The sequence below is a fragment of the Elephantulus edwardii genome, unplaced genomic scaffold, assembly GCF_000299155.1.
Source record: "Elephantulus edwardii isolate Elephantulus edwardi_28Jun2011 unplaced genomic scaffold, EleEdw1.0 scaffold00213, whole genome shotgun sequence".
In the NCBI taxonomy this organism is placed as follows: Eukaryota; Metazoa; Chordata; class Mammalia; order Macroscelidea; family Macroscelididae; genus Elephantulus; species Elephantulus edwardii.
The window spans coordinates 5,095,276-5,116,997 of record NW_006399963.1 but is presented as its reverse complement, the minus strand read 5'-3'; the positions used below and the strand labels follow the sequence as shown (position 1 = coordinate 5,116,997).

General features: G+C 41.3%; 1 protein-coding gene and 1 pseudogene across 1 annotated transcript in view; one reads left to right on the top strand and one right to left on the bottom strand.

Moving 5' to 3' along the window:
- LOC102868599 (transmembrane protein 72-like) overlaps positions 1–14,674 on the top strand; it is a 59,010-nt gene extending 44,336 nt beyond the window's left edge. Inside the window, exons 3-5 of the mRNA XM_006897725.1 lie at positions 11,221–11,292; positions 12,790–12,929; positions 14,199–14,674. Coding sequence (XP_006897787.1) covers positions 11,221–11,292; positions 12,790–12,929; positions 14,199–14,674 — 688 coding nt within the window. The remainder of the gene's footprint in view (positions 1–11,220; positions 11,293–12,789; positions 12,930–14,198) is intronic.
- Positions 14,675–15,790: 1,116 nt separating this feature from the next.
- LOC102845232 lies at positions 15,791–18,096 on the bottom strand (annotated as a pseudogene).
- Positions 18,097–21,722: the final 3,626 nt, after the last annotated feature.

The following is a 21,722-nucleotide window of genomic DNA, read 5'->3' as shown; positions in this document are numbered from 1 at the left end:
GCTCTAGTCTCCTGTGATGACAGAAATACCTAGTTATATATCTCTTTTAAACAGTTTTCTCCCTCCTCTGTTTCAGTGCAGTATACATTATTGAAGATGTATTGAAGTCTTATCTCTGATTTTTTTCCTACTATGTTTTCGTTGAGGTTCTTGTCACTGACACTTTGCTCCATCTCTTCTGTTCTACTTTTTTGTGCTTCCAATGTGTTGGACACTTCTGCCATTTCAATCTTAATATTCTGGGTTACATTTTCATGCCTAACTGTTCTTTCTAGTACTTTATTGGAAGTATCCTCACTATCTTGTGATGACTTTTTAAGTTCTTGTATCTCATTATCTATAGTTTCAATTCTTTATTCCTTTTTTTTGCATTTTCATCCATATTTGTGCAAGTTCCTCCTCATTAATATATTTCTTCTGTTTCTGTTTCTCTGGAGCATTTGCTTTCCTGTTGGTTTCCATTGTTTCTTTCATCATTTTCATCTTCCTTCATAGCTGTTCAAATAATTCTTCATCAATATATTTTTTCTGGATCTCTACCTCTAGCTAATCCCTTTATTTGTAACTTCTGTTGCTTCTTCCAACATTTGTATTTTTATTCGCAGCTGTTTAAAAATCTCAATATCAATGTACATCATCTGCCTTCTTGATTCTGAGGTATGCATGTGTTCTCTGATTTGACCAAATCCAGCTGGTCAAGACAAACAGGGTTGGGATGACGAGGAGCGTGGATTAAAGAAATAAACTACACAAGAGAAAGAGTTAGGAGAGGCATACAGAAAAAGTTCTGTAGTGCTGAGTTTATTTTTTCCAGTCTTTTTATCCTTATTGCAGTGAACAGAAAAACAACTCAGCCTCAAGGTTGACAGTACATTCAGATTTATGAGTCACCTGCTAGCAAGCAAGACCATTTGCTCTCCTAATTAGCAAGCAAGGCCATCAAAATTGAAGTATAAACAAAGTCCTTAGGGAGGAACCATTCTGCACATCCCTGCTTGGCCTTGGGGTTCAAGAAACAGTTAAACCTGTTTTTGCTTCTCTTCAAACATCTGCACATTTGAACCTGGCACAAAATGGAGACTTGCAGAATATGGCTACAGTATGGCTCACCGCACTGATTTACTCTGCTTTTTTAGGGAGGAAGGCTTAATTTGGCTTTTTTCAGTGTTTGAAGCTGCCTGTTGTTTTCTTGACATTATTTAAAGTTTTTCTTGGTAAGTGTTAGTTCGTTTCTATTGTGTCCGCAAAAATTGTTGGTGATTCTTGCCTTTCTAAAGTTAATTAGTTGCCAAGTTAAAATGTGGTGAGCTACTAACTCCACCGTAAGTCCTTTCCACAAAAAATTTGCCTTTCCTAAAATCTTTGATGTTCTCTCTGTTCTGCACTGAAGCCCTGTAGGAATCTCAACTTGAAGTAATCCCCTGACACCAACTCTATAGGCCTCCTTCATATATGCAGTGACTGAATAGTGTAAGACCAGGTGCTCTACTCAAGCAGTTTCTCATGCACCTTTTCTCTTGGAGCTTAATGGCTTCCTTTGTCTCTGGAATGTCACAAGATTAGAGATCAGAGCTGTTAGCTCAAGCAGCTTATAAGCAGGAGGTCTCAAGTCAACCCTCCCTGTCTCTTACAGAGTGCTACAAAAATTGCCTCCCTCTGCCTGAAGTTCTGTATAGTAAAGTATCTTGTCCTGTGTGGCCCCTGGGATGGTCCTACAGCCACAGAGGCAAGGACTCCCAAATGGAAGGGACCCCCCCGTCTCCCCACAAACAATGAAGAGTGCTCACTCTTGACACAGAGATCTACCTTTCCTGACTTTTCCTCTGCATTTTAGTGTCCTTTTGTCTCTGGTGTGATGTGAGAGCTGTACCACCTGCTTGAGCCACCTGTATGCAGGGGTTTGCATGTCAGCTTTCTGTTGCAGAGAACCAAGAAATTTTTTCTTCTGCCCCAAATTCTGCACACTGAAGTCTCTTTGTCCTGTTTGGCTCCTGGGTTAGCCCCATGCCATGGATGCTAGGACCCCAAGATGGTGAGACCTACAACCTCAAGGAAGCCTCAGTCTTGTTTCTCCACAAGCAATCCATACACTGTGTAGTAACTCTGCCTTTCCAGGTCCTCATTATATCCATCCCGATTACTTCACCCCCTCCCTCTGTCCACCAAACTCTGCAAGCTCATGGTTTTACCACCTCCCATTCTCACTACCCTTCTTCTTCTCCCCTTCTCCCCCTGGACCTTTATCTACATCTTACTAGTCATCCCTCTACATTTACAATCTGATGCAGTGTTTGTCCTTATGAGACTGAGTTAGTTCACTCAGCGTAATGCTCTCGATCCTTTCCTATGTTATACCGTATTTCACAAAATCATTACTCTTGAGTGCTGCATAGTATTCCACTGTATGAATGTACCACAATTTCTTAATCTATTTCTTTTTTGTTGGATATTTGGGCTGTTTCTATGTTCTTGCTATTGTCAACAATGCTGTTACGAATCTAGGTGTACAAGTCTCCATTTGTGTCTTAGGTCTATTTTCCCTGGGGTATATTCCTAGCAGTAGAATAGCTGAGTCATATGGTGTTTTTATGTTCAGCCTTTTTATGAAATGCCAAACTACCTTCCAGAGTGGTTGTACCATTTTAAAATCCAACCAATAGTATATGAGAGTTCCAGTCTCTCCATATCCTCTCCAACATTTATTGATACTGTCCTGTTCAACTTTACCTTTGCTACTGGGATGAGATGGTATTTCATTGTGATTTTGGATCTTTCTTATTGCTAGTGATTTTTACCTTTTTTTGTGGGTATGTTGGTCTTCCTTTGTGAAAGTCTTTCCATGACTTTTACCTATTTTTTAACATTTTTATTATTAATAATAATAATTTTAATGAAAATTTACAGATATTTTGGATTTCCATTCATTTATTGTTTCACTTTTCTCCCTGCCCACCCCTCCCCTTCAATTTGTCTTCTCTTTGAAAAGTAAAAGAAAAATTCTTTGTTATACAATCCTTCTCCCCAAGTCCACTCCACTATGCAGCCGTCATTCTGGACTCATGTCAAGACCATAATACCTAATCACATATACCTTTTGAACAATCTCTCATCTGTTTCAATGTGGTATATATCATTTATCCCATCTTTCTCAATCTCCACCCCCCCCAATCCATATGTCAGTCCCATTTTACAACAGTGGCACTATGTAGTTAGTATTTGTCCTTTTGTGACTGAGATATTTCACTCAGCACAATGCCCTCCAGGGTCATCCATTTTGAATAATATTTAATGAGTTCCTTGTTTTTCAATGCAGCATAGTAGTCCATTGTGTGAATATACCACAGCTTCTCTAGCCATTCATTAGTTGATGGGCACTTAGGTTGTTTCCAACTCTTTGCTATTTTGAACAAAGCCGCAATAAACATGGGTGTGCATATATCTGCTTGGGTGATGGTTATGGTTTCTTTGAGGTATATTCCCAGGAGTGAAATTGCTGGGTCAAATGGTATTTCTATTTGCAACTTTTTGAGAAAGCACCATACTGCCTTCCATAGTGGCTGCACCATTTTACACTCCCACCAGCAGTGAATAAGGGTTCCAGTTTCTTCACAACCTTGCCAGCATTTGTTGTTTGCTACAACGTTGTTTGATTTTTTACTTTTACCTATTTTGTAATTTATTTATCAGTCTTGCCTGCCACCCATCCGCAAAAGGAAAAGGATTTTATTGCATAGGTATGACTGAGATGGATGCCAACTGACAGAACTGCACACAGAGGAGGTCAAAATGGTGTACGGTCAGTCAAGGGCTGTTTCTTTTTGTAGAGGTTTTAGGGAGGACTAGAAAAGATGCTATTTTGCTTGGAATTTGGGGCTATTAATTAACATGTGGATATGGGCTTTTGTGTAAGTGTAAGCTGATTAACTGTATCTTATCTCATTTACAATCAGCTTCGGTGTGAAGCCTCTTGTGTAGGCAAACAGGATCTGGTGGGCAGGCCTTTGTATTTAAGTCAGTTTTGTCCTACCTGTGAGTGAACCATTAACCTGATGTAGTTGGATCCTGGTGGGTAAGTGTTTGTAATTTACTTGAAAGCTGGGGATAAACTGAGCATTTCTAATTGTGTTAGCAATCAAGTAAGCTGATTAACTGTATCTGAACAGATTGTCTATTTAGAGTATTAGTTTGTAGAAACAACAGACTTCCCCTGGAAATAGGCAGAGACTACCATTTTTTTCCTTTGCCACTATTTTTAATTTTTATTTTTTTTTTTAATTGGTGAGGTGGATTGATTCAGCGACTGGGGTAATCAGGATAGCTGTGTTGGAGACAGTGAAATTGGCATAGGATAAAGCAAGGTTTAGGGCTGTTGTACATAGGGTCACTATGAGTCGCAGCTGACTCGATGATACATAACAACAACAATCACTTGTATACATTGTGCAGTTGCTTGTTTAGATGGTTGGGTTTTTTTTTTACTTTTTTGTGAAAAACAATGTATATGACCTTTATTAACTTTGTATGTAAACCAGTATTGACAGAAAGAGAGACACTAACTTTTTTTTATAATTTTTTTTATTTTATTTTATTAAATAATTTTAATGAACATTTACAGAGAATTTGGATTTCCATTCATTCATTGCTGCACTTCTCTACCTGCCCAGCCCTCTCCCTCCACCCCCCAGTTCACTCCTCTCTTTCAAAAGCAAAAGAAAGACTCCCTCCCTGGTACACAATCCCCCCACACCCCTCCCACCGCCCCAAGTAATTTCCACTATGCAACCTTAATTGTGGACTCTTGTGATAACCATAATACACTACCTTTTTTATAGTTAATTATCTCTTTCTGTTTTGTAATACATCTACAATAAAGGAGTCAATTTGGTCTTGGACTGCAATAAGCTGAGTTGCAATATTGTCTGGTGACTCTTAGGAGAGTTTTTGAGAGATGGTGGAATTTTATAAGAAGATTTCTAGGCCTCCAATGTTAGTAGTAGCTCCTGTTCATTCTTAGGCTTGACACTAAAGAGAGGAGTCTTATTATGGATTGTTTGCATTTGAGATGCTGGGTTAGAGATATAGATATTAGTTCAGAGTTGGCTTGGTCAGCAGACAAGAGTAGATGCTGTGTCTGCAGGTGAAAAAGAAGAGACTCCTTGCTTTCAGGCATCTTTGGAAGTTGACTTTGAAGAGAAGCAGAACCTGGTCTGTGTAGACTTCCAGTTCATACAACGTGAAAGAGATAGCTAAATACTTTTTAGTTGGGTGATTTAGAAAAAGATAGACATGTGGGGCATCTTTTAACCGAACCCAGTGCTAATTTTTATATTGTGGGGTTTATATTAAATAATGGAAGAGAGAGATCTGGGCTTCTTTCTGAGTAGAAGGCAGAATGTGTTTGGGTTACGTTTGATGATGTTAGGCTGGGTAAGAATACAGCATATGGGGTAGGTTGGGATGAAAGAGGCTTTTTATTGTATAAGAACTTTTCAAGAAGAGTATGATGGTAGAAGAATTTTTCAAGAAGGAAAAGCTTGTCAAGACAGACACAATTGGGGTTGGGGAGGGGTGGTTTGGGTGAGGCCTGGAACAGTAGGCCTGATAAAAGGGTCTTGAGGAGGGGTGAAAGCTTTGTTTTAATTATGCTTGAAGAATTTCTTGAGTTAAATCTTTATGGAATGAAATTGGTTTTGCGGTGTATTTTTTTTTAATTTTGTAATAATTAGTGTTTTTAGTGTGTATTTTAAGTGCTATGGTTACTACAGGTTTGTGTAACTTTTAAAAAAACTTATATAAAGTTTATGACAAGTTTTAAAAGATAACTTCTTTATGATTTTGAGGAACAGATATCATTTGGATATTTGTTGAGGAATTGCTCTAACATACAACGGGGTAATCAGCAATAGCATATTTGTGTTAGACTGAGTTTGTTAGAACAACTTGGCTAAAATCTTAACTATATTGACTGGTTCTTAGTGTCTCTTGGTTAGTTTACTTAAAGGCGAATAAAGGGTGAGTCAGAGTAGAGAGATATAGTAAAGAATATATGGCTTACTACTGAGAAATAGACATTGGAAGTACTTAGGTTATTAGAGTGTAAGGATTGGGTAGTAGTGGATGTAGAAAAAGTATACTTTTACTGATTAGTCTTAAATTTTGGATTAATTTTTGTTTATTATTTGGCTTTTGGGGTGCTAAAATGGGAGTGTTATAAGGAGACGGTATATTTATACAATGCATGTACTATGCATTACTGAAAAATCATGACTTTGTACACTATACAACATGGAGGACTCAGATGACATCATGTTGAGTGAAATATTCTACTCACAAAAGGACAAATACAGCATAGTATCACTGTTATAAAGCATATCTGACATGGGGGTTGGGAGGAAAACAGGACAAGAGTGGATAGACAATGACTATTGCATTGGAACTTGTGGAGGCTCTATAGAACTCTGTAAACTTTCATTATAAGACCCTTGTCTGCAATGTCACTGACAGATTGTTTTCCCAGTCAATAAGTTTTCCTTTCACCCTATAGGAAAACATCTTTAATACACAGAGAGATTTAATGTTTAAAAGATTCCTTTCACCAATGTTGTTCTCTCCTTGTTGTGTATATCTGGCTTTATTTGACAGACTATTTATACCATAGAGCTGTGATGCCTTTAAGCTAGGCCTTCTTAGTTTGGTCCAATTTTGTCTTTTATGGTATTTGTAGTTTTGATCTTTACCCTTAGGTCTCTTATCCACCTTGAGTTGATTTTTGTGTATGGTATGAGGTGTGGATTCTGCTTCACCTTTCAGCATGTAGATGTCCAATTTTGTCTGCACCATTTGTGAGGTTGTCATTTCCCCATTTTTCAAGTTTTGCTTCCTTTTTGAAAATCAGCTGACCTTAAGTAGATATGTTAATGTCTGGGTTCTTGATTCTCTTCCATTGGGCTATGTGTCTGTCATTGTACCAGTACCATGCTGTTTTGGATATTAAAGCTTGTGTTGTAGGTTTTGAGATCAGGGAGTGCTATGTCTCCCACTGCATTCTTGTTTTTCAAAAGTGTTTTGCTTATTTATAACCTCTTTCCTTTCCAAGTAAAGTTGCCAATTGCCTTTTCTATCTCTTTGAAAAATTAATTTAGTATCTGTCCTGGGATTTCATCAAATATGTAGATGGCTTTGGTAGGATTGCCATTTTCACCATATTGAGTCTTCCTATTTGTGAGTAGAAAACATTTTTCCATTTATTTAGATCTCTTATTGTTTCTCACAGTAATGGTTTGTAGTTTTCTTTATAAAGGTCCTTTGTCTAGTTAGGTTTATTCCCAAGTATCACAACTTGTGGTTGGCTGGGTATTGCTTTCTTAATTTCCTTTTCTGAGTTTGCTTTGTTACTGTAGAGAAATCCTACTAGTTTTTATATGTTGATCTTGTATCCTGCCACTTTACCAATTGGTCTAAATTTGTTGTTGAGATCTTGGTATTTTTCTATATATACTATCATATCATCTGCAAATAGCAACAATTTTACCACCTCTTTACACACACATGCATACATATATATACACACACCAGTGTATATGTATATGTATATGTATATGTATATGTATATGTATGTGTATGTGTATGTGCATGTGCATGTGTATGTGTACATGTATACACACATCAGTGTATATGCATGTGTATGTGTATATGTATACACACACCACTGTATATGTATATGTACACACCAGTATATATGCATATGTATACACCAGTATATATGTGTTATATACATATATATGTATATACATATACACATATACATATATACCAGTATATTATGTATATGTGTGTATATATAGCAATATATAATATATGTATATGTGTATATGTATATGTATATGTACATAAATATACCAGTGAGGAGGACCTGAAGTGCTTGCTGCAGAGGGTCAAGGACTGCAGCCTTCAGTATGGATTGAAGCTCAATGTTAAGAAGACAAAGATTCTCACCACTGGACCAATTGGCAGCATCAGGATGGATGGTGAAGAGATTGAGATTGTTAACAACTTTAGTCTGCTTGGCTCCATGGTCAACAGTCTTGGCACCAGTAACCAGGAAATCAAAAAACGTATTGCGATGGGAAAGTCTGCTGTTAGGGACCTCTCCAGGGTACTGAAGAGCAATGGTGTCTCTCTGGAGACTAAGGTGCGCCTGATACAGGCTATGGTCTTTGCAATCACTTGTTATGCATCAGAGAGTTGGACAGTGACTAAGGAGGATAGAAGAATTGATGCCTTTGAGCTGTGGTGCTGGAGAAGAGCATTGAATGTACCCTGGACTGCCAAGAAAATAAACAGATTCACCCTGGAGAGGGTTAAACCAGTCTGCTCCTTGGAGGCAAGAATTCTGAGGCTTCGTCTGACATACTTTGGATATGTTGTAAGGAGGGAGAGGTCCTTGGAGAGGGACATCATGCTTGGGAAGGTGGAGGGACGGCACAAGAGGGGAAGACCCTCTATGAGGTGGATTAATTCAGTGACTGGGGTAATTGAAATGAGTGTGTCAGAGGCAGTGAGACTGGCACAGGATAGAGCAGAGTTTAGGGCTGTTGTACATAGGGTTGCTATGAGTCGCGAGTGACTGGACGGCACATAACAACAACAACAGTTTTATATATATATATATATATATATATATATATATATATATATATATACACACCAGTGTATATGTATGTGTGTGTGTATATACACAATATACACATACATGCATATATGCTGGTACATATATGTGTGTGTATATATATACATATATACTAGTATATATATATACACACATATGATGTATAGTGGTGCATATACATGTGCATATATACATATATTATTTACTGGTGTGTGTATATATATATGCACACATATACATATATACTGGTATGTATATGTATGTGTGTGTGTGTGTGCACGTGTGTATATATATATATATAAGTATACACACACACACAGTTGGACTCTATTGACCATAGTTTGATTAAGAATTTTATCTATAACCATGAGAGATATTGGTCTGTAAGGCTTATTTTGATAATGTATTTGTCTGGTTTTGGTATTAGGGTTATGCTTGCTTCATAGATTGACTCTGTTAGTGTCCCTTCCTTTTCTAGTTTTTTAAAAAATATTTTAACTAAAATTGGTGATAGTTCTGTTTGAATATTTGGCAGAATTAAGCCATGATGCCATCGGGGCCATCATTTTTTTTTTAGGGTGAGGGGATATTTTTAATGACTTGCTCAATTTCTTCATTTGTGATGAATCTGTTCAAGATTTCTATATCTGTCCTGTGAATCTGGGTAGAGGGTGAGTCTCAAGGAATTTGTTTGATTTCTCTAGGTTTTCAAGTTTATAAGAGTATAGCTTTTCATAATATTCCAATATTATAGATTTAATTTCAGCTGATTCTTTTGTGATGTCACCTCTATTGTTTCTTATTCAAGTTATTTGTGTCTTCCCTTTTTTTTGTTCTTGTGTTTATTAAGCTTGCCAATGATTTGTCTATTTTTTTAACCCTTTTAAAGAAACAGCTGCTGATCTTATGGGTGGTTTCAGTTCTTTTTCTGTGTTATATCTCATTGATTTTAGCTCTTATCTATTCACATTACCTCATTATTGAGTCAATTCATCTCATCAGAGTCTTCCTCTCCTATGCTGACCATCTACCCTTCCAAGCATGATGTCCTTATCCAAAGGCTGGTCCCTCTTTGTAACATGCCCAAAGTATGTGAGACAGAGCTTCAAAATCTTTTCCTCCAATAAGTAACCTAATTTCACCCTCTGCAAGACATACCTGTTTGTTCTCTTGGCAGTCCATCTAATTTTCAATATTTTTCTCCAGCATCACAACTCAAAGGCTTTGATTCTCTTTCTGTCATCCTTAGTAATCTTTCAGCTCTCTGATATACAGCAAATAACTGAGAAGATTATGACTTGGACCAGGTATACCTTAGTCTCTAGATTGACTTCATTGCTCTTCAGCATTCTGGATCTGTCCCTGATCGATTTTCCTAATGTGATTTGTCTTTTGACTTCCTGACTGTTGCCAAGAATGCTGGATTGTGAAATTGAGCAAGATGAAATTGTTAACAATCTCAATCTCTTCTCCATCTAACATAATGCTGCCAGTTGGCCCAGTGGTGAGAATCTTTATTTTCTTGATGTTGAACTTCCATCCATATTGAAGATTGCATCCTTGACCTTCTGCAACAAACATTCAGATCTTCTTTAGTTTTGAAAAGCAAGATTGTTTCTGTCATCTGTATAAGACAGGTTATTGATGAGTCTCCTTCCAATCCTTATGCAACATTCCTCCTCGTAAAGTCCAGCCTCCCCATAAAGTCCAAGTGCAGGTATTCCAGAGTACATAGTAACTCTTACAAAGGTCATTGTTGATGCATGCAATGGAGTCCATTGCAGCTCATACTAACCCGTCCAGGACAGATTAGACTTGCCCCATAGGGTTTCTCAAACTGTGATCTCTGTAGGCCATTGTAAGTTTCATTCTCTAAGACACTGTTATGAAAAACTTGAGGTTTCTCAGGAATCTACATTTTCACATATTCTCCGAGATATTTGGTTGGAGGATCCCTGCCCACATTTGGAACATAAGGAGCCACGAAGCATCTAAATTGGAAAAAATATAATCAAATACCAGTGTAGTAAACAGCCCTCAAGCCCAGTGCTAATACTGTGAAAAACAGGAGATGGAGCCAGGGAGCCAGGAGACTAGATACCGGGTGCCTTCAGGAATAGCCATGCAATGCTGGTAGAATCTGAAAGAATGAGAATAAATTTAAAAGTATTCAAGAAGTAGAATCACGAAGTCCTGGTTAAGACAATGAAAAATAAGAATAGTAGGCTAGGAAATGGATCTAGTGTTAAGGTTTACACAAGCAGAAGTGCGGTTGGTGAAACCTGGTGCAACGGAAGGCAGAAAGATACACAGAAGCATCCTCTCCCCAATCTCTGAGCCTTACCTCCTTCCTTATTGATCATCACATCAGCCAAGCCTGAGTCCTGGTGCCTAGACAGCACCTGGTAGATATTGGCTGGTGGTTGAAGTAGGACCCAGACTAAAAAACCAGGTGACCAGGTAACTTGAGATTCCCAGAAGACTAAGAAGATCAAGAGGGGAAAAACTGTGGGTGAGTGAAGATAGGGTCCCCTCATCTATCTGCTCCTCAGGTTTACTGGAGCCGCTGTCTCTGTGTGTGAAGGTTCCTACTTCATGGCTCAGCTGCTGGCTACCTGCTTCCAGTAAGTATAGCAAATGAAGCTTCTCTCCAATACTCATTCCCAGCTCCAGACATCCCTAGGGAGATCATGGCCCATGGGACTTCCTGTGCTGACACCAAGTTGTCGTTCCTGAGGGCTGTGATCTGCTGACCCAGAGGTTTGTTGTCCAGGTAGACGAGATTCACTCATTCTCTGTCTTATTCTCAGACAGGGAGTAAACTAGTGAGTTGAAGCCTTCATTGAAAGCCTTTTCCTGTTCGTGGTCCCTGGGATAAGCCCAATGTCCACACACCAAAAAACCCAAACCCCAAACAACTCAACATCCAATCACTGTGTTCTGGTCCAAGCCTACACAAGCATAGGAGAACCCATAGTAGGGGTGTGAAGAACTGTTTTCTGTTTACTCTGCTACTTGCTGGTGTCCCTGAGAATCATGGACTACAGACCCACACCCTGTTAAAGTGCAGTGTTTACACCTTGCATGGCTACTGGCTGCCTCCCGGGGTCACTATCCTTGAGTCAACAGCCCTTCTCCATCTCTGCTACCTGTCTGCTACTGCCATGGAGTCCCTGAGACTAAGGAGGTCATGGGGAAGGAGCTCTGCAACTAAAGTGGGCTTTTATCTGCTACAGACTTCCCTAACTCTGACCTAAAATCTGTCCAGCAAGGAGTGTCCACTAGGGGCTGACAGTGACTGTACAGCACTCTAATTTACACTGTCTGGGCATTAAGGTTTTAAGGTTGGTCAGCTGGCTAAGCATACTGTGATCTGAGCTCCCCTTTACCTTGCTTACCTCCACCACACCCTGAAAAGTTAGCCTGGCCAGAGCTGGGCACAGCTGTGCATAGCTGAAGTGACCCACTGTCAGCAAGTTCAGAGGAGATGATGAGTACTTTCTTCCTTTCGATTTTAGAGACCCACCACTTTGGAAACCCAGTTCCCATTAGGCTTCAGAACCTGCTAGAATGATGCAGTTATAGGCATGAAGGCATGCCATGAGACTAGCTCTTAGTCCCCAGTTCACCTCCCTGGCAAGATATGCTGCATACCCTACTTGAGCCTGAGCCCATCCTGAGGCAAGAAAAAGCATAGCTTCCTGAAGGGGCTTATGCAAGATCCCTAGTCTTGAACTCCCACAATGAGGACTTCCCTAGAACTTCCAGAACTTTATCCCTCAGGCCATGATAGAATGATCACCAAAGCAGAGCCTGGTTAATTCTTTCACAGACTACATGAGGGACAGGAGCTGAGCTAAAGCCAAAGCAGTCTCTGGTATTGCAGGAGTTTTTCACAATATAAGAATACCTGCTCTGGTGGCCTAATGGTAAGAAGTGGTGCTACCATGCCTAGGCACACCAATCAAATCCACCAGCTGCTCTGTGTGAGGAAGATTGACAGTCTCCTCCTGTGTCATTTACTGCTTTTGAAAACTCTGAAAAGTCAGCTATGGGTTGGATCTGACTCAATTGTACACAACAATAAAAACCTCTGTCTAATCTTGGACTCCCTCTCCCAGGTGTCAGCCAGGCTCATTGGCCTACAAGGCAAGGGAGAAAGCCCACTGGCTAGGCTGCTTTCAGAAGTTCCTGGCCTACCTGCTGCTGTCTGTGGCCTGCTTCCTCCATCCAGTGCTGGTTTGGCATGTGACCATCCCAGGTATGGGCACCATGGGGTCATAGAGGCTAGTAGCCTCTGAGTGGAAAGGGCTACCCCTACCCTGGTCTCTGAGGGAAGCAGGCCTGCTCTTGAAGCTGGTTCCAGAGCCCACAAAGCCCCATTGTCAGTTCCCCTTACTGCAGCATGTGAATAAGGAGTCATCAGATGAACTCCATCCTGACCAGATAGTAGGGACATCTCAAGAGGCAACATCCTTGTTGGGGTAGTGTGAAGCTGACCACACCCAAGGGGGACTTTTTCTTCTAAGTCCTTTAAGGTTCTCTAGTGCCCGCCAAACTAGGTCCAAACTCTTTTGCATAACTTTCTAGACATCTCAAGTTTGTTACCAGAAGACTTTATCCTCTATGCCCTACTCTTCCTATAGACCTCATGAGTCCTCCAGAACCCAGGATTCAGTGCTCCCACTGCTTTGCTTTTGTCCATGACCTTTTCTTCTGACACCCTCTTTTGCCCTTCCCTCTTAGAAAGTGTGCCCTTCCTATATGATTCATCTAAAGGGCTACAAGGTCAACTGCCCAAGGGACACCAGTGGAAAGGCAAAGCCATCCTCATCCTTCCTGAGAGCTCTTTGAACACAAGTAGCTTCTCAGGACTGTGAGTCCTGCATGAGTTCTCCAGGGGGACCCTGAGAAAGACTCAGTTCTGACCAAGCCAGTACAAGCGACAATCTCTATTCCTGGGGAACACAGGAGCTGTGGTCTTGGAAAGCAGCATAGCCCCTTCCACCCCTTTCTTCCGAGATGGGAAAAGGATCATGCAGAACCCTGAAAGCAGCAGAACACTGGGCTGACCCCACAGAGAAGCACACACAGTACTTAGCTGTACTCAAAGGACTATAGGGGTGCTAATGTGAAGGGCTTATGCCATTTCTGGGAATTAAATTAAGTCTAATGCAGCAGTGGGTCTTGCAATAAATCTAGGGTCCAGGTTAATGAAAAGCTTCACAGGTCCAGCCGAGGAAGCTGTCCTGAGGGAGGAGGAAGTGGAGCATTGTAAGGGAGTCCAAGCAGCAACATTAGGTCAGTAAGGAGGGTCTTCAGAATCCAGAGCTCTTCAGTAGCTTAGGTCTCCTAGAAAGTGGTCACTCAACTATTTACAAGCCCTGCCTCCTGGAGGATGACCTAGTCCCCGGGACTGATGCACTTGCACACACGAGCTCGTTCTCTCTCTCTCTCTCTGAGAAAGAAAGGGAAATAATAAATGGTCTTTGGGTTTCTTCACACCACTGACCATCCAAGTCTTTTGCAGGCTCCATGCTCATCATTACTGGCCTGGCCTACTTTGTGCTGAGCAAGCGGAAGAAGAGCAAAGCAGCTCCCTGGGGACCATCCACTCCAGAGTGCTACACCGACCCCTCCAGCAGCACTGTAAATACCACTGGCTCCGGAGATACTGAACAAACCTATAAGTTCCATGGAGCCCTCAAGGAGGGACCAGGATCTCTTTTCATCCACATGAAGAGCATCCTGAAGGGTTCCCAGAAGCCCGGTGCCTGCCAGCCTCCAGACACCCTGATGGAGCTTACCCTAGAGCCCACGGACTCACTAGGCAAGAAGCAAGTGCACTTTGAAGAGAATGTCGTCAGGATCATCCCATCTCTGACTGAGGATCAGGATGATGGAGATAGCCAGCCGGAGGAGAACGTCTCTGATACCACCCCTATAATCCCTTCACCAAAGTCTACACTCTTCATGTCCTCTGTCACAGCTTCGGGCCTCTTCTAAGCCATTTGTTTCCCGTGGGGCACTGACTGAGAAGGAGTCTCCACAGAGCAATGGCCTTACCTGTAGTTTCTCAATATGGGAGGTCCTTCTGGAAACAGAGTTTTCCCCAGTCAGCAGTAGAAGATGCAGCCAGAAAGCCCCAACTAGCTGGGCCTTTGGGGCCATCCAGGCTGTAATATGCCTGGTCACTGTCCCTCCTTACACTATCCAGAAGGAGACCAGAATTCCCACTTCAAACAATACTGCACAGACCACCTCCTTGGACCCAGGAGGAACAGATAATTAACCCCAGCAAGCACCACTGGGTTTCCCTTACTCTTGATGTGAGAGTCTTCAATCATCAAGCCTTATAATCAGTCTCATCTCTGACACAATAATTCCACCTCTGAAAGTCCAGAGACAGATTGCAGCTTCAGCATCTCAATGACAATTGTTAATAATAGCCTTAAGGTCCCAAGTGAGACTGCTCAGGATGAGAAGTGGAGGTCACAAACTCTTGTCCAAGGGGAGGAGCAAGGCCAGGCAGTGGGCAGAAGTTCCAGAGCCACTACAGGAACAATGCAGGCCTTTGCTCATTTAGGGGGAGGGAGAGGTCAGGCAAGTGAGCCAAGTGCATTCTAGAAATTGTTCTGATGCTTCCTGCATCTTCATCACAAGATTCCAAGAAGATGACATAAACTAGGCAAGACTGAAGAGCCTATGTCATTCTTTAGGATCCAGTGCCGGCTGAGCGCCTGGCTCTAGAAATACAGAGAGTGCCCTGAGATCTGCATGGCTTAAAGAGGACTCTGTCCTGCCAGGACCCTGGCCATGGGCGAGTGGAAGGTGGCTTTTCAAATTGAGAGGAGGAATGGAAGAAAACAGCCTGGCAGACAAGCTCTGCCTTGAGACTAACTAAAGACAATGATCAATCCATAATGAATAAAAAATATCCTTAAATAAAGGGACTTGAAATGGTTTTGTTTGGTTGGGGATTTTTCCCACAGTGACCAGTTGGCATTCATTAGGGTAGTCACTAACTTATCACTATTGTAAAGAAGAGGGATCAAGACTCTTTGTTATTACCAATAAATAAATAAAGTTATTTTTAAGAAAATACTCAGTAACTGAAGTATATCAGTGCCTGTGCTCACAAGGTTGAATTCTAGTAGCACTGATAGACTTGCAATGATAGACCAAGGAGTGCATGGTCATATAATCCATTCCTTCACTCAAAAGAGTGACAGAAGCTTGCCCAAACCATTTTTGACAGATCTCATACTTGGCTAAGATTTTCTGGATGGGCCTCACTTTAGCCACCATTGGTCCTTGAAAAGCAGTGTCCAAAATTCATGTGATCCTTCCAGCTCAGTCACTGTTTGAAAGGCTAGGGCCCTCTTATGCATTCCCACAACACAGCCTGAGTCTAGAGTGTTGGCAAAGACCCATCTACTATGATAACACAATAACTTTTTTTTTTTTTTATTTTCCAGGATATCCAGTTTGTCGTTTTAGCTCCCATCTTAGTGGAAAAATTCTTGGCAAATGGAGTTGAGCTCCCACCCTGTTGTGTGTTGCCAAGGAAATTCCTCCTACTATTGAAGGTGCACTTTCCCTCCTCTCAGTACAGGTTGAAAATGAAGTCAGTGGTATTGTTCTCATTGTATTTCTCATTCCTTAACACAAGACTTATTTTCACAATTATTTTCCTTTTCTTCACCAGATACTCAACATTCACCTGCTGATCTCAAATGGTTAAGGCTCCTCAAAAATGTAGGCTGCATCAATCAGCCCCAGCTGCCAGTCCTTCCATGGTAGCCAGGTAGCCACAGCTACCACCCACAGCCTCAGTGACAAACACCTACTGCTTGGTACCTGATACTGTTTGATGCTATCACAGGCCGTATGCAGATTGTACTGAGTGCTGTGTTGGCCTCAATGCTGAAGACTGAGCCAGGGACATTGTTGGAGACAATAGCAGGAAAAACTGCAATGGGATGTGGAGCTCATAAAACTATTACCTGCCCTACATCAGCTCCAGGCTCCCTGTGTAAGCCTCAAAGCTACAATGATGTCAAGGCCCCAAATGTTATGTTGACATGGATCTCTTGGGTAGAGTCCTTTTAGCCCCAAATTTAGAGCCACTTATGCAGTCCAGATTCCAACAAAGCCCCAACCAGTTTTGACACTCTGACCCTTGGCCAGGCCCTTGAAATCAACATGAATACCCAGCAAGTGGTCGCCCTGGATGAGGCTGAGTCTCACAGTGGAGTGAACAGCAGCATTCATGACTTCAGCAGGTGTGCCCACATCTGTCACAACCACAGTATGTGAAAATGTCTTAGATACTAGGAGTCTGACATGAGCTAGAAACTTGTATACTTCTCAGGTCATGAAGCTCCAGCCTCTCAACTTTAGGTCTTTATCAAATTTCTTCTTGTCCATAGCCTTGGTCAGATGGTCACACTCCAGGGCTGGCACACATATAGCCTGGTTACCAGAGAGGCTCTCACACAGGCCAGGGTGTCTGGATTCCCTTCTAAAAGTGCCATCGGTGTCCACACCCATCCAATTGTCTGGGAACTGGTCTAAGGCTAATGATGTCTCACTCTGCTGCACATGCCCCAAATCAGTGACCTGAGTGTCCCAGATGCTTTATCCCAGGTTCTTGATGTCTTCTGACATGATTGGCTTCCAATTCTTGTCAATTGCACACTTGACCACAATGATGATGTTGAGATGAGAGCCTCAAGCCCCTGTCTCACTGTGACAAAAATATTCCTCCCAGTCATCCTATGGAAATTCAAGGATAAAAATCAAGTTAACCCCACAGGAGAGAAAGGTGACGAAAGCCAGGCATTCACAGTGCCAGCCCATCATTTCTAATACCAACACTGCTGACTCTGAGCAGTGGTACTAATGACATCTACAATCTCTGTAATCTATAATAAGTGTAAGACAGAGTCAGTACCAATGGTCACGTCAATACCAGGAAGTCCCACAATATTCAGGTAGCTGGACTTCATGGCCTCTTATTCTGTGACCTCATTTGCTTTCTAGAGATCACTCAACAAGTCCCTCCACACGGAACAGAAGATGTCAGCCCTGGTGAAGCTCCCATTACCCCCAGTGACACACAGGTTGGTAATCCCATGCTTCACCAATTGTGCAGCGAGGAGTTTTCCTTCATGCTCCCAAATGTTCTTGTATTGGGCACTTCCAATCACTGTGTCTCCCACCTGAAACATCATTGAAACACTCTCCCAAGTGGATTCCCTGATAAGATCTCTGCCATCCACAGTCTTTGATATCCCCCAGGAATAAAGGAAACATGGACCCCAATAAAGATACCAACTCGAACCACCACCCCAACTGCAGCACATGACGATGGCTTTGTTGATCCCCTGAGTTCTGGCTGCATGGTGCTGCTTTCTGTAGGTCATGTCTTTAGTTTGCAGATTAGTTCTCTTCATTAGCAAATTCCTTATGGATTATTCTTAGGAAAGGGCTTGAAATAGTTGTGACTTCTACTTTTACTTTGGCCTGTAAGATTGTTGCAGGGAGGGTCACCTTATTTTTCATGGGAAATAGCAATTGATAAATCATTCTAACAGGAAGCAGTTACATGATCTTATGTTTGAGCAAATACTAGGAAGGCTTAGGGTATATATGAAAAGATTTAGTTTAGAATGTTGTGTTTATTCTCATAGACATTTCTGAGTCTTTACCTGCAACAATTCAGCTCTTCCCTGGAAGCAAATGAGGGAAAACAAATAAATGCATTCCTGTAAATTCTTGACAGAGCAGCAGAAGGAGGCCTAGCATGGCCAGGCCTTCCTATGTACAAAAGAAGGACTGATAGGAAAGAGCCAGAAGATGCCAGGTCATGTGGGAAAAGGGGATTCAGAGCCTACAGATATATGTATAGCAAAGACATTTCAGACATCTGAGGATCTGCATGACCCACTGACCATAGCAACTTCGACCCCAGAGCCAGGGGATTTTGATGGCCCCAGACAGCCTAACTGGGACATCAGACCTGCCAGATGTAAACTGTTGCAGACTGGGATGTGAGCGATCTCGACACCGACCCAGGGATGTGGTGAAGATGTCAGGTGGGAACGGATTCGGCGGGACAGACAACACAACACCAGAGAGAGATTGTGATGCTGCCAACTTTACTGAGTATAAATGAACTTTTTATACAATCCTTCTTGTCACTATGCCAGATACATGACATTTACTTTGAAAAATCTAACATTTGCTGTTGTAAGAAACAGCTGACGCAAACAGATCAGTAAGCTATTAATAAAGGATAACATCATAAACATGCGGTCTTACAAGGTGCATTTCAACAAGATGTTAGACGTGTGGTTACTAGTTTGGCCACTTCTCAAAAGTTTCTTTCACTTTTTGTAAAGTCTGACAGGCAGTTGCTATATAATGAACATGGCAATAATATGACCCTTTATAATGCTCTATTGCTTTGGAAATTCCAGCTAATACTTCAGTTTTTTCAGTAGGGTTTAATGTACACCATGGAGGCCTAGCTCGTTTTATTCTTTAACTAGTCCAAAGCTTTATACAAAGGCACATTAGAATCATTATCCAGATGACGTACAAGCATAGCAAAGGGTGTGTTATCTGATTCATTTACAGAAATATTTCTTAATATATTTTCAATGAAGTATTCAATGCTCTGAATTCTTTCAACTAGATTTGGTTGCCCCCCATTTCCAAGAACATCCAGCCTTTCTTCTAAGTAATGATTACTCACAGTGCTCTCTGACTTTCCAGGACTTTCTGGAATTGCAGGAACACTTGAGGAAGAAAAGCAAAACAGATGGAGAAAGTAACTAAACATAATAGACCCCATTCCCCAGAACACTTTATAATCCTGACTCAGCCCTAGAGTTTGAGTGAGACATCTCCACAAATATCCGGGCTTCAGCTCAACCTTTGCCTTCATCATGCTGGAGGACCCTGGCAGCCTGTAGTCACGCATCGCTTGTCACACTGATGCCGTAGACTGTGCAGCTGGCAAGGCAGGTGTGGCATAAACAAGCAGAGCATTGTTGACAATGCGGCTTAGGGGTGAGTTGCATATTGGGACTTCCAGGTGATACAATGAGTGAGGTACTAAATTCTTGGATATCTAGGGTCTTGGCCCTTATTAGTGAAGGGACAGACTCCTGGACACATCACATTAAAGGCTCAGAGGGTGAGGAGCTTACCTATATTGTCATGAGAGGATTCAAAGAGTCTAATTGTTGCCAAAGGTAAAAAGACTCAGATTAGTTGATTTGTGTTGTGTTAGGTCCTGTTGAGCCAACAATGATTCATAGTGAACAACAGATTGAAATCCTACTCATCCGGTGCCATCCTCACAATTTCCACCTTACTCAAGCCTATTGTTGCAATCATTGTGTCTACCCATCTTGCTTAGAATCTTCCTCTGATTTGCAAGCATGATCCATTTTTCCAAGAACTAGGGTCTCCTGACAACCAACATAAAGTCATTAGATAGCCTTTCTTTCATCAGAAAAGCAGGCTGAAAGAGCAATTGCCTCAGAAACAGGAACACCCTGTGGCTCTTTTCACTCCAGCCTGGTATCTTCAAAGTCAATATACTTTCCCACCTGATCCCTGCAAAGCAGGCATGTGATGGCCCTTGTTCTTGCTGACCTAGTTGTAGACTGCCTCCCTTTCACAGATTTTGTTGTTGAGTCTTCCTCCAATCCACTCTTCCTTCCACATTCATCCTCATAAAGTCCAGCCTCCAGAACTATCTGTTCCACATATAAATTGAAAAGGTATGGAGACAGGATACAACCCTGACACACTCCTTTCCTGATTCTGAATCACGCAGTGTTTCCTTGCTCTGTTCTGAGAACTGCTTCCTGGTCTGAGTGGAGTGTAGTTTTCACAGGAGCACAATCAAGTGTTCTGGAATTCCCGTTCTCCTCAAGGTTAGCCACAATTTGTTATGATCCATACAGTCAAAATGTCTTTGCACAGTCTATGAAACAGAGACATTCATCTCATACTCTCTCTTGCTTTTAACCAAGGTCCATTTGACATTGACTATAATGTCCCTAGTGCCATGACCTTTTTTAAATCCAGCTTGTTTGTCTTGTAGTTTTCTGTAAATGTATTGTTCCAGTAGGTTTTTTTTTTCAAGAATCTTTAACAATATTTTGCTTGCATGTGATACCAGCGAAACTGTTTGATAATTTCTACACTCTGTTGGATCACCTCTTTTGGGAATGGGAATAAATATTTATCTCTTCTAGTCAGTTCACCAGGTAATTGTCCTCCAGATTTCCTGGCACAACTGAAGAGCACATCCAGAGAAGCATCTGTTTGCTTAAATCTGTCAATTGGTATTCCATACATTTCTGGGCCCTTGTTTGCCAATCCTTTCAGAGCAGCGTGAACTTCCTCTTTTATCACCATTTCCACTTGGTCATATGTTGTTTTATTAAATTCTTTGGTATCATCGAATTCTTTCTGGTACAGTAACTTTGTGTACTCCTTTCATCTTCTTTTGATGCATTCTGGATCATTCAATGTTCTTCCCATAGCATCTTTAAGTACTGAAACTTGAAGCTTGAATTTATTCTTCAATTCTTTTGGCTTGAGAAATACTGAGCTAGTTATCCCTTTTGATTCTCTGACTCCAGCTCTTTGCACATTTCATTATAATTCTTTACTTTGTCTTGCCGAGAGGCCTTTTAAATCATCTATTCAGCTCCTTAACTTCCTGATTTCTTCCCCTTGATTTGACTTCTCAGTGCTCTAATTGCAATATTCAGAGCCTCTTCTGACATCTATCTTGGTCTTGTCTTCCTCCTGTGTCTTTATGATAACTTTTTGCATTCATCATGGATGATATTCTTTATATTATCACACAGCTCGTCTGTTCTTTGTTAGTGTTTAAGGCCTCAATCCTGTTCTTGAGCTGATTTTTAAGTTCAGGTGGGATGGACTGAAAGGCCAAATTTTTGCTCTTATAGATTTTGTTTTATTTTCTTTAGCTTCAATTTGAAATTGCATATGAGTAGTTTAT